The sequence below is a fragment of the Pelodiscus sinensis genome, chromosome 1 (genome assembly GCF_052426305.1).
Source record: "Pelodiscus sinensis isolate ZL-2025 chromosome 1, ASM5242630v1, whole genome shotgun sequence".
Lineage (NCBI taxonomy): Eukaryota > Metazoa > Chordata > Testudines > Trionychidae > Pelodiscus > Pelodiscus sinensis.
This window is the reverse complement of record NC_143052.1, coordinates 191,239,629-191,258,784: the sequence shown is the minus strand read 5'-3', so window position 1 is coordinate 191,258,784 and position 19,156 is coordinate 191,239,629. Positions and strand designations below refer to the sequence as shown.

The 19,156-nt window shown below is 45.6% G+C and overlaps 1 protein-coding gene across 4 annotated transcripts in view; it reads right to left on the bottom strand.

The window, feature by feature from the left end:
- TTC3 (tetratricopeptide repeat domain 3) overlaps nucleotides 1-19,156 on the bottom strand; it is a 149,668-nt gene that overhangs the window by 72,486 nt on the left and 58,026 nt on the right. For all 4 annotated transcript variants that reach the window (XM_075911810.2, XM_075911801.2, XM_075911793.2 and 1 more), the window contains 2 exons: nucleotides 11,345-11,462; nucleotides 4,906-4,963 (listed from right to left, as the gene is read on the bottom strand). In XM_075911810.2, the coding sequence (XP_075767925.2) occupies nucleotides 4,906-4,963; nucleotides 11,345-11,462 (176 nt within the window). The remainder of the gene's footprint in view (nucleotides 1-4,905; nucleotides 4,964-11,344; nucleotides 11,463-19,156) is intronic.

The window sequence follows — 19,156 nt, the reverse complement described above, 5'->3', positions numbered from 1 at the left end:
AAGTCAAATCCTTTATTTGAGTATATATCTCCTATATTTCCTTGTTGTAAAGTTTTAGTAAGTAAAGAGACAGGATCTCATATTTTGTCTATGTTAATGAGATTAGAAATATCGAAGGCCCGGGCCTTCAATATGAATTGTTTTGATTTTGCTTAATATAGAACAGTATTGTTTACCTTTGAAGGATTCTGCATGAGAGACTGTTTGTATGAATGAGATACAGTGTGAAGGTCATCATTAGAGCCAGCTGGTCAAGAGAGAAGAGGGAGAATATGGGGTGAAGACAAACTGTAAAAGACAGTCTGTGAAGAGCAGAGAAACCATCAGTGTGTACCCACGGTCAAGAACGGATCAGATTGGCAGAATTGACGGCTCTAAAGGTGAAGGGCGGGCACCCCTAAAAACAACTCATTAACAATCCAGGACAGAATGAACCTTCAAGAGATGTTTGGGAATGATTGACAACAACAAGATAACATTCCGGTCACAGAATGACACAGCAGAATACACTGATTTCAACAGAGAAAAGGATTATAAAATCAGGATGCTGTGCTATGGAACTTTGGGTTCATCTTGCCAACAAATCCAAAGGAGCATCGGATCGATCGACCAACAAAGGCCCTGCTCCCCCTATGTTCAATCTAGGTGGTCACTAGACTATGCAGAATCTGGACTGGTAACTATGACATCGTCTGGCGGGATTGTGTGTGTGTGTGTGTGTGATGGAAAAGCATATGCAACTGTTGTATTCTCAATAAATGTGGCATACTGCCTTTCCCCTATAAAAGATCTCATGTGCTTATACGTTAATTATATAGGCTACACACATTTCCCTCCCTGCCCTACCAGTACATTTTTTAGCAGGCTGGCCGGCAGCCTGGCTCAGTCCTGGCTTGCGACGAGTCCGGGATCTACCCCTGCTGCGGCTCTGAATTTAAAGTGTATTAGGACCTGGGCAGGCAGGAAGCCTGGCTCAGTTCCAGCTTGCACTGGGTCCAGGAGATCAGATCTCCCCTAGACAGGGGCTGCTGCCCCCCTGCACTGCTATCTCTTTATTAGAGGCAGCAGCATAGGGCAATAGGCAGTGGGGTGGTATGGGGGAAGGTGGGGCCATGGAGCCAGCACGCGCAGAAAGCAGACATATCGGCTTCCACCTGCCTCTATCACCTTCCATGCTGATGTCTCTGATAGAGAAGCAGCAGCAGTAGCACAGGGGGGAGGGGGAATGCGTGTGGTCATCTACACGTTGACATCCCTATTTGCCACATTAAACACTGTTTGCCTAAACTCAAAAACCAAGAATTTGTGGGGCAGGGGAAAGGAAACCTTTTAATCTTTAAGTACTTTTCCTCCTCCATTACAATTTTTCTTTTTAAACATGTTGGGCTTTGATTGTAAATCAAATCTTTAGTTTGAACAGACTCATTAGTGTTTTTTCTGTAGCTTGTTGTAAAACTAGGCAAATATTATAACCTTAACGTTAACAAATCACCGGGACTGTATGGCATTCACCCAAGGGTTCTAAAAGAACTCAAATGGGAAATTGCAAAACTGTTAACTGTGGTTTGTAATCTATCCTTGAAATTGGCTTCCGTACCTACTGACTGGAACATAGCTAATGTGACACCAATATTTAAAAAGGGCTCTAGAGGTGATCCTGGCAATTACAGACCAGTAAGTCTAACGTTGGTACCAGCAAATCAGTCGAAACAATAGTTAAGAATAACATTGCCAGGCAGGTAGAAAAACATAATTTGTTGGGCAAAAGTCAACATGGTTTCTGTAAAGGGAAATGTCTTACTAATCTACTAGAGTTCTTTGAAGGGGTTAACAAGCATGTGGATAAAGGGGATCCAGTAGCTATAGTATACTTAGATTTTCAGAAAGTCTTTGACAAAGTCCCTCACCAAAGGCTCTTGTGTAAATTACATTGTCATGGAATAAGACATTCAGATTTTCAGATAAGACATTCAGAAAGATATTCAAGATATTCAGAAAGTCCTTTCATGGACTGAGAACCGATTAAAAGACAGGAAACAAAGAATAGGAATAAATGGTAAATTTTCAGAATTGAGAAGGGTCACTAGTGGTGTCCCCCAAAGGTCAGTACTAGGACCAATCCTATTCAACTTATTCATAAATGATCTAGAGAAAGGGGCAAGCAGTGAGGTAGTTAAGTTTGTGGTTGATACTAAACTGTTCAAGATAGTCAAAACAGAAGCAGACTGTGAAGTACTTCAAAAAGATCTCACAAAACAGAATGATTGGGCAACAAAATGGCAAATGAAGTTTAATGCGGATAAGTGTAAAGTAATGCACTTTGGAAAAAATAACCCCAACTATACATATAGTATGATGGGGGCTAATTTGGCTATTACAAATCAGGAAAGAGATCTTGGAGTTATTGTGGACAGTTCTCTGAAAACTTCCACACAGTGTGCAGCGGAGGTCAAAAAGGTAAGTAGAACGTTAGGAATTATTCAGAAAGGGATAGAAAATAAAACACAGACTATCTTACTGCCCCTGTATAAAAATATGGTACGCCCACATCTTGAATACTGTGTACAAATGTGGTCTCCTCACCTCAAAAGAGATATTTTGGCCTTGGAAAGGGTTCAGAAAAGGGCAACTAAAATGATTAGGGATTTGGAACAGGTCCCATATGAAGAGAGGCTAAAGCGACTGGGACTTTTCAGTTTGGAAAAGAGGACACTGAGGGGGGATATGATAGAGGTACATAAAATCATGGTGTAGACAGGGTGAATAAAGAAAAGTTATTCATTAGTTCCCATAATATAAGGACTAGAGGACACCAAATGAAATTAATGGGTAGCACGTATAAAACTAATAAGCGAAAGTTCTTCTTCACATAGCACATAGTGAACCTGTTGAACTCCTTGCCAGAGGAGGCTGTGAAGGCTAGAACTATAACAGAGTTTAAAGAGAAGCTAGATAAATTCATGGAGATTAGTTCCATAAAAGGCTATTAGCCAGAGGGTAGGAATGATGTCCCTGGCCTCCGTTTGTCAGAGGCTGGAGATGGATGGCACGAGACAAATCGCTTGACCATTGTCTTCGGTTCACCCCCTCTGGGGCATTTGGCGCTGGCCACTGTTGGCAGACAGGCTACTGAACTAGATGGACCTTTGGTCCAGTACGGCCATTCTTATGTTGGACCAAACATAACAGCTATACTGGATCACACCAAAGGTCCATCTAGTTCAGTAACCTGTCTTCCAACAGTAGCCAATGCCAGGTGCTATAGAGCAGTGATTCTAAACCAAGGTAACTATATCTTTGTGGGTACACAGAAGTGTTCTGGAAAGTGTACCAACTCATTTAGATATTTGCCTTGTTCCACAACACTTCAGAAAAAACACTACTGAAGTCAGTACAAACTAGAATTTCATACAGAAAATTCACTTGTTTATATTCATCTACATATTATACACTAAAATGCAAGTACAATATTTATATTCCAATTGATTTATTTTATAATTACACAATAAAAATGTGACAGTAAGCAATTTTTCAATAATAGTATGCTATAACATGTTTGTATTTTTATGTTTGATTTTGTAAGCAAGTGGTTTTTAAATAAGATGAAACTTGGGGGGTACGCGAGACAATCTGACTTCTGAAAGGGGTAGGGCGGCCTGGAAATGTTGAAATATTAAGAACCGCTGCGTCAGAAGGAATGAACAGAACAGATAATCACCAAGTGATTCTGCTCCTCTTGCTTAACTCATTTATGTTAGTCTGTTCAGTTTCACTTTCAATTCCAAATACAGTAAAACTCCGATGGTCCGGCATCTGATGGTCCGGCACTCCTGATGGTCCGGCACCATCAGGAACCCGGAAGTGCTCTGGGCAGCCGGATCATTGGAGCTGCTCTGCCCCCAGCTTCCCCAATTCAGCTGCTGCTAAAACTGACCAGTGCTGAATCCGGGAAGCAGGGTGAAGAACAGCTGGAGTGCTGCCAGGTAGGTCCAGTAGCGCTGCCCCTCGGGGCTGCAGGACCAACCCGGCAGCACCCCAGTTGTCCCGGATTCAGCCACTGATGAAATTGACCAGCGGCTGACTCCAGGAAGCCCGAGACAGAGCTGCTCTGCCCCAGCTTCCTGGAATCAGCGGCTGGTCAGTTTCAGCAGCAGCTGACTTTGGCACACCTGGGACAGAGCAGCTGGGGTGCTGCTGGGTTGGTCCCCGTAGCGCCGAGGTTTGGCGCTACCAGACCAACCCAGCAGCGCCCCAGCTGCTCTGTGCCAGGCGCCCCGATTCAGCCGCTGCTGAAACTGACCAGGGCTGACTCCAGGAAGCCCAGGGCACAGCAGCTCTGTCTCGGGCTTCCTGGAGTCAGCCGCTGATAAGTTTCAGCAGCAGCTGACTTGGGGACACCTGGGGCAGAGAAGCTGGGGTGCTGCCGGGTTGGTCCAGTAGCGCCGAAGAGTGGCGCTGCGGGACCAATCCGTCAGCACCCCAGCTGCTCTGCCACAGGCGTCCCCAAGAGCAGCTGGAGTGCTGACGGGTTGGTCTCGCGGCGCCAAGGGTCGGCGCTACCGGACCAACCGGGCAGCACTCCAGCTGCTCTGCTGCAGGCGTCCCCGATTCAGCCGCTGCTATCCTCCCACCCCACCCCACCCGAGACGCGTCTGGGCTGTCCGCTGCCTGCGTGCTCCGCCGCTTTGCTTCCTCTCCCTGGTCTGCTGGAGACCAGGGAGATGGGCCCCGTTCGTAACTGCGGATCCGACATAAGTCGGATCCACGTAACTCGGGGACTGCCTGTACCATTTTTACAAATTTGCTTGACTGTGGCACAGTTATTTAAGGGAGGGGAGATATATGCACCCTACCGAAATTTCCATTACTTTTTGAGCTCTCTCAGGAAATTAAAAATTAACTCACCTGATGGAACCACTGAAGACCAGTCTTTAGTTTTAGCACTTGTGGCATCAGTAGTCACCTAACAACAAATAAACAAATAATGTTTTTTTACAGAAAACATGTATTAAATAAATACTGAATACCAATGACAAAGGATGGAAACAAGGCAAAAACTCCTTAGAATCATGTTTACATTACAGATAATTATTTAAGTATTTTCTGAGTTAAAAAAAAAAAAAGGCCAATTTCTTTTTTTAATAAAAAGCTTGATTGCCAGACCATTGTGTGCACATTGCATAAGCATCATATTGTATTGCTGCACTGCTATAACCTTTGTCTATTCCCTCTCTCATTTCTCCCTATTATTTGACATACCCACTTGCTGTGTAATATCCAAAATTTAGATTGCAATCTCTTTAAGGCAGCAACTGTCCTTGCCTCTGTCAATAAAGCATGTAATGGTATGTCTACACTACAAGGTTAATTCAAAATAACAGCTGTTATTTCAAATTAACTTTAACAGCGTCTATACAAGCAAACCACTATTTTGAATTTAATTCAAAATAGCAGAGCACTTAATTCGAATTTGGTAAACCTCATTCTATGAGGAGTAACGCCACATTTGAAATAGCTAATTCGAAGTAAGTGCTGTGTAGACACTTAATTCGAATTAGCTGGCCTCCAGCCTTTCCCAGTTTCCCCTAGTGGTCACTCTGGGCCAAACCAGGAAAACTCCTCTCCTATCCCCCAGCCCCAGAGCTCTTAAAGGGGTAGACTCTGGCCAGACTGCACATGCCAGATCCAGGCCTGCCAGCAGTCTCTGCCCCGATCCAGTGACCCCACTATGAGCCGGGCGGCCAGTGCCAGCCAGCCGTCTCCCACCCAGTCCCCCAGCACCCAGCCAGGGGTCAAAGACACCGTGCTCCCTCCTGGACTAGTTAGGAGATCATAGATCTCATTGAGGTTTGGGAGCAGGCCCCCAATGTCCATGATCTCCGCACTAGACAGAGGAAGGTGGCTGTCTACGGCCGCATAGCTACCACCATGGCCCAGAAAGGCCGCAGGCGCACCCAGGAGTAGATGCGCTTGAAAATTCAAGAGCTGCAGCAGGGGTACGCCAGGGCCACTCGGGGCAGCTCCTCAGCAGGGGCAGACACCTGCCCCTACTTCGAGGCACTGGACCACATCATGGGGGCGGGACGGTCCGTGCCACCCCAGGTGGCAGCGAGCTAGGACCAGAGGACCCTAACCAGGGCGCAGAGGAGGAGCCGCCATGGAAGGTGCCACACCGGCTGGACCCCCGAGCTGTCCCAGCAGTGGAGTCACCAGGGTTGTCCAGTGAGGCCACACCATGTAAGTGCCATCACTGTCCCTTTCACGGGAGGGTGGGGGGGACGGAGGGAGACCAGGGACAGCAGGTGTGGGCCTTGATTACTATGGATCACGCAGCAACCTGTGCACATGTGAGCAAGTGCCATGCCACCCCTGGGCAGGTGGCTCCAGCTGTGTGCCACACAGGGGCTGTGGCCTGATAGCCACACGCATGTGTGAAGAGACCTGACATGCCCCTGACCCCGGGGCAGGACACAGCAGGATGCCCTCCCTTCACAAGCCCCCTCTAACATCTCCCTTCCCCCTCCCCCTTCACCCGCAGTATACATAGCACAGGGGCATGGGTGTGGTCTCAGGGCAGCTCCCGCTCCTGGGGATAGCTGGACATTCCGACCATGGCCTCTGTGCAAGCACAGTGGCTCTGACGGTGCAGGGCATGGTCATCCTCACCTCGCAGAGGGGAGCTGGGCTTCACCCACTGTGTCCCCAGGGAGAACTGACCACTTCTCTTCTTTCTCCACAGCCGCACCAGCTGCACTTGCAGGGCAAATCACCTCACACAGGACATGCGCCCATACCCGAGGGCTCCACAGGACGACCGCAACTCGGCAGGGGTACCGAGAGCAGCAGCTGGAGGCCCTGCGAGCCCTGACCCACATCATAGAGCAGTGGGCACAGGAAGAATGAGAGTTCCAGAGGGAACTGCTTGCCCAGGATCGTGCCATCTGAACCCATCTGCAGACCCTGGTGCAGAGTGTGCTGCCCCCCAGCTACCATTCCTCCTCCCCCCACTTCTTCTTCCCCTCCCACCTCTCCTCCCCATCCCCCCAGGAACGCCGAGGCCCCCTCCCCCACGGTGGGAGGCAGTTGGCCCAGTGAGACCCCTACCCCTGAGCGCTGAGCTTCCCCTCCCCCTTCCTCCCCTTGCTTCCCCCTTCCAGCTCCATCCTCTCAGATTTACCCCTCCCTTCTCCCACCCTCTATCCTGCCTCCTTTCCCCAGTCTCCCCAGAGGTTCATCAATAAAATCAGTTTCTATTTTTGAAAAAAAAGTATATTTTACTTGATATCAGGAAGGGGTGGCTAGGGAGGAGTAAGTGGAAGGACATGAGGGAGGAATGGGCATTAGCACCCAGTGGGGAGGACCGGGGTGGCTCTGAGGGCTTCTCGAAGTGGACGCTCTCCTGCAGAGCCTCCTGGATTCTGACAGCCCGCCAATGGACCCCCGGATGGCAGCCTGTAGCAAGTGCAGCCAGGCTGATGGCGGCGACCCCACGAAATGCACCAGCATACCCAGGGGCAGCTCTGGCTCCATGTGGCCAAGTGATGTGGTGTCCCGAGTGCAGGCACTCAGGGCACTCCAAGACAGGACTGCTTTGCTGTCCCTCATCGAGGTAGACTAGCAAGCGGGGAACCCTGAAAACTGTTCAGGGTGGGGGCAAGGTCCCTGTAAGCATGGAGCTCAGTTAGCCTCAGGCAGCAGACCCACACACTAAGTCCTAACCTGATGCTCTGCCGGCACTGGTTCCGGCCAGCCTTAACATCGGTTCAGGGTCCACTCAGTGTGGACACGCTATTTTGAAATAGCAAAACGCTATTTCAAAATAGTTTATTCGAATTAAGCTAATTTGAAATAATGCATCTATACACAAAAACTATTTCAAATTAAGTTAACTTGAATTAACGCTGTAGTGTAGACATACCCTAACATTTTTATGGGCAATCTAAAATAAAAGCACCTCACAGGCTTCTACTACCCCATGGAGTTTGATTTATCTGTACCATATTTCAGCTAAAAGCCCACAATCAAAGAGTTTATTTGCAACAGTGATCATCTCTCCCTTATCAAACTATGAACACTCTTTTAAACTAGTTTCTTTATTTTCACACCATTTTTCTAAGACATGGCGTTTCGTAAGTCCCTTTCTTTAATGTATTACTGAAATTCAGCCTCAGCTGGAGTACTGTGTCCAGTTCTGGGCACCACATTTCAAGAAAGATGTGGAGAAATTGGAAAGGGTACAGAGAAGAGCGACAAGAATGATTAAAGATTTAGAGAACATGCCCTATGAAGCCAGGCTTCATGAACTGGGCTTGTTTAGTTTGGAAAAAAGAAGATTAAGGGGGGACGTGATAGCGGTTTTCAAATATCTAAAAGGGTGTCACAAGGAGGAAGGAGAAAATTTGTTCCTCTTGGTTTCTGAGGACAGGACAAGGAGTAATGGGCTTAAAGTGCAGCGGGGGGGGGGGGGGGTTTGGATTGGACATTAGGAAAAAATTCCTAACTGTCAGGGTGGTCAAATATTGGAATAAATTGCCAAGGGAGGTGGTGGAATCTCCCTCTCTGGAGATATTTAAGAACAGGTTAGACAGACATCTGTCAGGGATGGTATAGACGGAGCTTGGTCCTGCCTTGAGGGCGGGGGGCTGGACTCGATGACCTCTCAAGGTCCCTTCCAGTCCTATGATTCTATGATTCATATTAATTTTATTATCTAAACTTCATCAAAATATTATCCCCTTTTTAATTTCAATAGTACAGAAAGCATTTATCAGTTTAAAGCAGGCAATATATACTTACGTATTTTATGACGATGCTCCTAGGCCAACAACAGGTGGCATGTTTTCACAAAATCTACACACAATACTTCTTTTGTCCTGTTCATCATACTTCCTCTTTTCAATAAGAGCATTCCAATTTATTAATTACTCAATCTTACTTTCCCTTTTACTTCTCAGTTGCTCTTTTGATTTGGTTTCATTTCTCATAAATGACTCAGCTTCATTTCTAGCCACACCCTTGTAGGCAGAATTTCTTTCACATTTTCATAGTAGGCAAATATATTTTGATATTGCTTTAAGATCCATGTTATGAGATATTATGCCTCCATTAGTTTGCTGTGGAATTAACCTGCTAATTTCTAGTAATTGTTAATGCTCAAGGGAGTCAGAAAGACAGAAAAGCTGAATTTGAAAGGAAAGAATGCCTTCAAAGTAGTACAGGTTTTTGTTCCGTTTCATTCAGTTTGAGCATACCGCTTTATTCCAGTCCTAGCCAAAGCTGAACAAATAAAGCATTGTTTATCCCAGCCCTGTAGCCACTGGTGACAGTGTAAATGTAATTTACACCAACATAGTGAGATTTGTGCAAGCCAAAAGTATCCTTGTTGCAAGAAAGGATAATCTGAACCTTTACAAAGCCCATCTATACTAGAGGTTTGTACTGGAATGGTTAAACTGCTAGGGTTCCGTTCCCCCCCCCCTCCTCCCCCCACAGCGAAGTACACTAGGCCTAAATTCTTAACAGAGACTTACTCTGCAACCATCATTACCTATTCCTATACAATACTAAGGTATCACTGTCAAGGGAAATTGCAATACAATTTGCTAATTATTTAAATCTGAAGTTAATATTAGGTATCCTCCTATATATGATTTTCAGTCCTTCCTATCTATTCTCTAAAATTCATCTCATGTCTGGTCTTGCTGCTCAGGTACAGTGTTGTATACAGTGACATGAACTGAAATTTTCCATCTGAACTTGATTTGAAGTCTGTCCCAATATTTAGTGTTTTATTGTAAACCCCAGCTCCTGGAATCACACTAAAGCACGAGAATTTCAAGTTTCATACTAAAAAGTTTCTGTTGTGAAATCCTGATAAGACACCCACAGATATTAACTCAATGATTTTTACTCAGACCTGTCATGGTTCTGGAGAAGAGTTTAAAAATGTGACCTGAGTGCACTCAATTAAGAAACAGGACAGCAAATATAAAAAGCTACTCTTTTTGAATGCTTGAGCCTGGAAATACTGCAGATTTGTTCACTAAAGCAGCACACTGTTTGTGGCAGTAGATAATAAGTGCCCAAACTCCTGCGGCTGAAGATTGGACAGGACCTGGAAGTAAGTAGGGATGATTTTCTGGTCACTGAAACAGTGTAGGTTAAGATTCTTTCTTCCAATGAGCCCTGAACACTCCCCATCTACTCCAGTTCGGAGTCTCCTCTCCTCCTCCAGCATAACAACTCAATTTCCATCAATTCAGTTTCTACTATTCCTTCAAATCATGAAGGAAAATCAAAACTTGCATTAGGGGAAAAATCTGCATGGAACTCAGCTTCATGATATAGCAGGACATATGAGCTGAATCAAGCTGCTAGCTCTTCTGGAGGGAAGATCACCGTTCCCAGCCAATGGGAGGTGTAGGAAGAAGCATCCCGGTCCACACCGCTTCCTGCAGCTCCCATTGGCCAGGAAGAGCACTATGCCATCAACAGCAGCTACAAGTGGCCGTACATTTGGATATGCAGGTAAATAAGTGCCAACAGCCTGCCAGGGTCTAATTCCAGTGAACTGCCTCAGACTTTTGCCCACTCCTGGGCTGTGTCTACACTGGCATGAATTTCCGGAAATGCTTAAAACGGAATACTATTCTGTTTTCAGTTTTTCTGGAAAAGGAGCTTCTACATTGGCAGGCTGCTTTTCCGGAAAAGCCCTTTTTCCGGAAAAGCATCTGTGGCCAATGTAGACGCGCTTTTCCGGAAAAGAGCCCCGATCGCCATTTTCGCGATCGGGGCTTTTTTCCGGAAAAGACTACTGGGCTGTCTACACTGGCCCTTTTCCAGAACAGTGTTCCGGAATAAGGACTTATGCCCGAGCAGGAGCAGAATAGTTTTTCCAGAACAGCGGCTGATTTTGTACAGTAGAGCATTGTTGCTTTTCCGGAAATTCAAGGGCCAGTGTAGACAGCTCGCAGCTTATTCTGGAAAAGCGGCTGATTTTCCAGAATAAGTGGCCCAGTGTAGACACAGCCCTGGAGTATCACCACCTAATCCCAAGTAATTAAACTTGGGATAGCGAACCAAGTTTTGTCAGCTCCAGTTTATCAGAGATTAAGGGACAGTTTCTAAAGACTCAATAATAAAAAATGAGTCTATCAAAAAAGTACACAGTTATAAAGCACGTTATTGACAATTATAAAAAATTTCTGAAAAATTCACCATTTCATATTCCAATGCACCTGTTATGTTATCTCAACACCAAAGAAATTTAAAAGCATGTCCATACATTCCTATAAGCAGTTCCCCTTTCAAATCAGTAACAGTACCATTTAATACTTAACATTACCTTGTGTTTTTTATGACAGCTGTGGTCTTTAGAATCTACTTGTATTCTCCTCCTTTCTTTGTCTATTTCTTTTGATTCTTGAGAATTGAATAAATTAGACTGTGGAGAACCAAATTCTCTAAAAAAAATAATAATCAAATTATGTTTTCAGTGTTGATGAATCATAAAGGCAACACTTAAGATTATGGATTCTATATGTATTCCAAAAAATCCCTATAGATGAATCACAGATAATTTAGACACATTTAAAGATGTGGTCATGTACGCAAGCCCTTGAAAGTTCTTCAAACTACAGACAAGTGAAAAAGAGCTAAGTAAAGTGATACTTTCTATAAAGGATGTATATTTATATAATTTCTGTTCACAAAAAATATATACTCAATATATTACTGCATATTTTGCCTTTGCAATACAGAAAAAGAGATTATGGAGCAGGGGTGGGCAATAATTTTTGCCCGGTGGCCACTTCAAAAATTTCTGAAGTAGCTCTGGGCCACCCTGCAAGGGGCAGGGCCTAAAGGGAAAGGGCAAGCTACCCCACCCCCAGACCATGATTGGTCTGGGGGTGGGGGAACCTCTTTGCTGCCCCCTTCCCACTAGGCACCCATGCCCTGGAAGAGGTTTGGCCTGCTCCCCCCACCCCCAGGCCAATCAGTGCCTGGGGGCGGGGGAGCGTGGGAAGTCTCCGGCCCTGCAAGGAGCACATGGCACTTCGAAGTGCCGCGGGCCCTAGGGCCAGGGCAGGACGAAGGAAGCTTCACATAGCTCCTCCACCCCCAGTTCCTGATTGGCCTCCTCCGCTCTCCCCGCCCTGCCAAACTGCGAGCAGTGCACGGTACTTCAAAGTGCCACGTGCTCCTGACAGGGCGGGAGGAGGCTTTGGGCCCTAATTGGCCTGGGGATGGAGGAACAGCAGGGCCTCTGCAGGCCAGATCTACCCACTTGGCGGGCCGTATCCAGCCAGTGGAGGCCCTTTTGCCCACCCCTCTTATGGAGGCAAGTTTCTTCTAGGGATGTAAAATCCTGTTTAATTAGTTAACCAGTTAAACATTAAATTTAACCGATTGAACAGAGGCGAGCGGGGGGGGGGGGGGGGGGGCTGGAACGACCTGCCCATCCACTGAGGACAGGGGCTGCTCTGGATGAACTGGAGCTTCCTTCCCCTCCCCCTCAAAGTAGGCCCTTCTGAGGGGGAGCAGCCCTCAACCTACAGCAGGCTGCTCCAACCTTTACCAATAAATCAGTTAACCATTAACGTCCCTAGTTTCTTCAGCATTAATTTGTATAGAAAGCTGATTTTAATTAGAAAGTCCTTTTTATAATAATATATGCCATAAAACTCGCAAGTGTATCAGTAAAATCCAAAACACCTTTCAGAGTAAAAAGCTTGGTCTATAGGCATGCACTTTAGCACAGATAAACTAACAGTGACTAACAGGGGAAAGGTGGGAAGAAGAAAATCCAAAGGTCAAAGCCTAACTTGTTCCTACCAAAAGATACATTTGACTAGACTGAGATTGCCCAATAGATGTACATGTTAAACCTCAGTGATGCTAAAAATTAATCTATGATTAATATATGTCTATCATTGATCCTCAATACTCCATATATCTGGGATTGAATATATTTTTAACATCCAGGGATGTTAGCTGGATTTAAATCAAGACTTTTCATGCTTTAATACAACATATTTCCTAATGTGTCCCACTTTGTCTGATTCAAGAAGTGCTCAACAGCCGAGCAGACTGAGGATAACTGCACAATGGAGTTGAAACTACGGTGTAATTTTACAGTGGCTGTGAAGGCAAATTAAGGCTGCAACAGACAGATCTTCAATAGTTGTGGTGTCCATACCATTGATTTCAAGCCCTCTATCTGTAAAGGACAATGGGGTGACTGTTGTGCACTAGTGTCCCCACTTTAAAGAAGTCTTGCACAAGCATCTTCCAGTTTTTGGGAAAACAACACCTACACAAGTCAAAATTCTGGTGGTGATCAGCAAGTGGTGACGGAAACAGGACAGTGAGATCCAGAGTTCCTAGTCACAGACAAACACACAGGCAGTTGGTGTGTGATTCAGTCATCTTGCTCGATGACTGAGGCACACTGAGCATCTCAGCAGCTGCACCCATAATTGAGCAATCCTCTTTAGGACCCACTCTGCTCATCCCACATGGGGAAGGGTATAGAAAAAATGCCCTAAAAATAGTCTTGCCTCTTTTCCTCTTGACTGGATAGCTGTATCCAACAGGCTCACCACCCCAGTCGTCAAAAATGTAAGAAAGAGTTCAACTTTGTAACCAGGAATGTACGTACCCTGATGGACAATAGAGACAGCGACCAAACAGAGCGAGACACAGCTATCATTGCTCATGAACTGAATTGGTTTAACATCGATATTGCTGCCTTGTCCAAAACTAGAAGAGCTGATGAAGGACAGGAGAGGGTGAAGAAAAGAGGATACACCTACTTCTGGAAGGGAAAATCTTTTGATGAACCTCAATTGTATAGAGTAGGCTTTGCTATCAAGAACAAGCTCATAAGGTGCCTCTCTGAGCTGCCAGTAGGCATCAATGAGCAGCTTATGACACTCCAATTGAGGCTCACCAAAGACCAACAGGTATCTATTGTGAGCGCCTATGCACCAACAATCGACGATGATGAGGATGTAAAGGAAGATTTCTACTCTCAGCTGTAACATTTCATCAGAGACCCCCTTAAGATAACATCATTCTTCGGGGGACTTCAATGCATGTGTTGTACGAGACTCGGAATTGTGGAAAGGAACGAGTTGGAAAAAGCACTCAAATGGATTCCTGCTCCTGACCTAGTGTACTGAACATAAACTTATCATCATGAACACCCTTTCTGACAAAAGGACAAGTTCAAAACATGTCGGAGACACCCACGTTCAAAGCACTATGTCATAGTTCATGCTCAAGATCAGTGTGACACACTTCTCACAAGAGCAATGACAATTGCCGATAACTGCTGTACTGATCGTTGCCTCATTCGATCCACAATGAAAATTAAGATTGCCCCCAAATGGAGGCTGCAAAAGAAGCAGATCAGGCACAAGCTAAAAGTTCAAGATCTGAAGGACCTCGTTAATGGAGGGATAGCTCAGTGGTTTGAGCATTGGCCTGTTAAACCCAGGGTTGTGATTTCAATCCTTGAGGGGGCCATTTAGGGATCTGGAGAAAATCTGTCAGGGATGGTACTTGGTCCTTCTGTGAGGGCAGGGGACTGGACTTGATGACCTCTCAAGGTCCCTTCCAGCTCTATGAGATAGGTCTATCTCCATATATTAAGCGTGACTAGTTTCAGGCAGTCTTAAAAGAAAAGCTTCCATTAGAGTTTCCAGCTGAAAGCAGCAATCATCAATACCTGTGAGGCTACCAGACAGCATCAGAACAGGTTTGATAAGAATGATGTTGAAATCAAGCAATTCATCCATGAGAAGAGAATGGCATTTCATGCTTGGCAGAATGATACAAAGAGAGAAAGCTCATGCTAAGGTGAGGGCAGAAGTACAACATAAAACCAGACAACTCAAGAACAAATGGTGGACTGAGAAAGAACAAGAATGCCAACATTCTTGTTGTGCAGATACCCATAATACACGTGGTTTCTTTAGTGCTATTAAGGCTGTTTATGGGCCAGCTTGTCATGGCATGAACCCTTCACTCTAAGGACAGAACCACAGAATCACACTTTTAAAGGACAAGAAAGCCATTAATTTTCACTGGAAAGAACATTTTGAAGATCTTCTCAACAACTACTGCATGGCTGCAGATGAAGTTCTTGAACAAATCCCACAACAACCGTCTAGGGATGAGCTCAGAGACCCTCCTAATTTGTATGAAGTATACAATGCCATTAAGCAGATGAAGAACAAGACAGCAGGTCCAGATGGGATCCCAGCTGAAATTTTTAAAGATGGCAGACCAGAGTTAATTTGATAGCTTAACCTACTAATCTTTAAAATCCGACTAAAGGAGGAGATACTCAGTGAAATGAGAGATGCCTTGATTGTTTTTCTCTTTAAGAAAGGGGATAAGGTAGACTGTGGAAACTATCATGGTATCTCTCTCCTTGCCGGTGCAAACAAAGTTTTGGCACAGGTCCTTACAACCCATATTCTGCCCCAGTCAGAAGAAATTTTACCAGAGTAATAGAGTAGCTTCCCGTCATGTGGCAGAACTGCAGATATGATTTTCACTGAATGGCAGCCTTAAGAAGATTGTTGGGAGCAAAATCGATCACTGTACATTACTTTTATTGGTCTAACTAAAGCCATTAACTCAGTGAATCACCGTGCCCTTCAACTATACTTTTGAAAATTGGCTGTCCTGCTAAATACATCAATATCCTAAAGTTGCTGCTGAGCAGCACTGGCTGCCAGAGTGAACCTTTCAAAGTACAAACAGGAGTCAAACAGGGCTGTATCATCACGCCAACCATGTCAGCAGTCTTTATTGCTTTAATTTTCGACCTAATTGCAGGGAAGCTTGCAGGTGGCATTGAAATCATCTACAGAATGGCTGGAAAGCTGTATAGGCTTAGTAGGCTGAAAGCTAACAGTAAGATTTTCACCACATCCATCGTGGAACTTCAGTATGCTGATGACAATGAAGTTTTTGCCCACTCTGAGAAAGATTTTTCAAACTATCTTAAATGCATTTACTGAAGCTTATGCACATCTTCGTCTTACCCTCAACATGAAGAAGACCAAAGTGCTCTATCAGCACCAAATGAGGTACCATACTCCCCAGCTATTCAAATCAACAGAGAGGCACTGGAGAATGTTGATCATTTTTCTCTGCCTTGGAAATTATCTTTCAACGTAACTTGGAAGATGTTGATGTAGAAATCCAATACAGTCTGAACTGTATCAGTGTAACCTTTGCTGATTTACGTTACAGGATTTTTTAAGATCACAACATTCAAATAGACAACAAACTTCTTGTCTATCAAGCCACGATTCTCTCAACAGTATTGTAATGGGTGTGAAAAATGGACAACCTAGACATCACTTGAAAGTCCTTGAGAGGTATCACCAAAGCTGCCTGTGCAAGATCTTGAAGATCAAATGGGAAGACAGGCACGCTAACATCAGTGTTATGGAAGCGGCAAAGACAAGTAGTATCAAGGCAATGATAATCTGTCAGCAACTTCACTTGACTGGTCATGTTGTTCGGATGCCAGCCCATCACCTCCCAAAAGAGGTCCTGTTTTCTCAGCTTAAAGGATTCCATAATGTGGGAAGACAACAGAAGTGTTATAAGAACTTGCTAAAGGATAATTTAAACAAGTGAAACACTGATGTTGACATTTGAGAGACACTCACCCAGGATCGCTCAAAATGGAGAGAAGTCCTACTCAATGGCTTCTTGCATTTTGAATTTGCCTACAGAAAAGGTGAGGAGGAGAAGAGGAGCAGGAGACTAGCTTCTAGTCATGATCAACAGCCTCCTGCTGTACCTGGAAACATCTGTCCATACTGTAATAGAACTTGTGGTACAAGGATCAGCCTTATCAGCCACCTAAGGGTCCATAACTCCCATGGAAGATGAACATACTTGAAGAGTGATTGCCCATCATCCGTATGACCTTTTGTGGGTAAAACCCACTTCAGCTACAGTATTGGGTATCTCTACACTACAGCACTAATTCGAACTAATTTAATTAAAATTAGTTAATTCAAAATAAGCTAATTCAAATGAGTGCATCTAGACCTAAAAACTAATTTGAATTAGCGTTCTGCTAATTTGAAATAGCATGTCCACATTGAGCAGACCATGAACTGAAGTTAAGGCTGGCCGGAACCAGTGCCAGCAGAGCATTAGGTTAGGACTTAGGGTACGTCTAGACTACATGCCTCTGACGACAGAGGCATGTAGATTAGGCTACCGGACATAGTAAAATGAAGCGACAATTTAAATAATCGCCGCTTCATTTAAATTTACATGGCTGCCACGCTGAGCTGAAAAACAGCTGATCAGCTGTTTGTTGGCTCAGCGCGATAGTCTGGATGCTCCCCTGCCGACATCAAAGGTATTTGTCGACCACCCAGGTAAACCTCATCCCAGAAGGCATACCTGGGTGGTTGACAAATACCTTTGATGTCGGCAGGGGAGCGTCCAGACTATCGTGCTGAGCCGACAAAGAGCTGATCAGCTGTTTGTCGGCTCAGAGCGGCAGCCATGTAAATTTAAATGAAGCAGCGATTATTTAAATCGTCGCTTCATTTTACTATGTCCTGTAGCCTAATCTACATGCCTCTGTCGCAAGAGGCATGTAGTCTAGACGTACCCTTAGAGTGTGGAGCTCCTGCCTCAGGCTAGCCGAGGGCTGTGCTTAAAGGGACCCGACCCCCAACCCGGACAGACAGTTCTCAGGGTTCCCCGCTTGCTTGTCTACCTCGATGAGGGACAGCAAAGCAGTCCTGTCTTGGAGTGCCCTGAGTGCCCACACTCAGCACATCACAGCACTCGGCCATTAGCCTGGCTGCATTTGCCGCAGGCTGCCATCCGGGGGGGTTAATCGGGGGGCTATCAGGATCCAGGAGGCCCTGCAGGAGAGCTTCCACCCCGAAGAGCCTGCAGAGCCACCCCAGTCCTCCCCATCAGGGGCTCATGCCCCATTCCTCCCTCACCTCCTTCTACTTACCCCTCCCTAGCCCCCCTTCCTGATGTAAACAATAAAGGACACGTGTGTTCAAAAATAGAAACTCTCTTTAACAAAAATGGGGAAAGGGGGGAGGAAATTAACCTCTGGGGAGACTGGGAAAAGGGGGTGGGAGAGGGGAAGAGAGAGGATGGGAGAGGGGAGGAGGAAACCTGGGAGGAGGGAGCTGGAAGGGGGAAGCCAGGGGAAGAAGGGGGGGGGGGGGGGGAGTATAAAACTATGGTACGCCATATCTTCAGTACTGTGTACAGATGTGGTCTCCTCACCTCAAAAAAGATATTTTGGCCTTGGAAAGGGTTCAGAAAAGGGCAACTACAATGATTAGGGTTTGGAACAGGTCCCATATGAAGAGAGGCTAAAGAGACTGGGATTTTTCAGCTTAGAAAAGAGGAGACTGAGGGGGGATATGATATATAAAATCATGAGTGGTGTGGAGAGGGTGAATAAAGAAAAGTTCTTCATTAGTTCCCATAATATAAGGACTAGAAACACCAAATTAAATGACTGGACAGCAGGTTTAAAACTAATAAGCGAAAGTACTTCTTCACAGCACATAGTCAACCTGTGGAACTCCTTGCACAGAAGGGTGTGAAGGCTAGAACTATAACAGAGTTTAAAGAGAAGTTAGATAAATTCATGGAGATTCATGGAGTGCTATTAGCCAGGGGATAGGAATGGTGTCCCTGGCCTCTGTTTGTGGAAGGCTGAAGATGGATGGCACAAGACAAATCACTTGGTCATTGTCTTCGGTCCAACCCCTCCGGGGTAGCTGGTGTTGGCCGCTGTCGGCAGACCGGCTACTGGGCTAGATGGACCTTTGGTCTGACCCAGTACGGCCGTTCTTATGTTTTAAGCTCAGGGTTGGGGGTCTCACTGGACCAACTTGATTTTCATGCAAACCTGCTCCTGGGTAAACATGTGGCCTGTGGTGGCCAGGCTGGCAGCTATCCTGCCCTAGATGGCCGCATTCCTGTGCCTAGTGCAGAGGTCGTGGACGTTGGAGGCCTCCCCCCGAACCACGATGAGGTCCACGATCTCCTCACTAGACCAGGTGGGCGCCCGCCTTTTGTGGCCCTGGGCAGGCTCCTGTGAGCCGTCAGCCTGGTCATGGGAAGAGGCGGA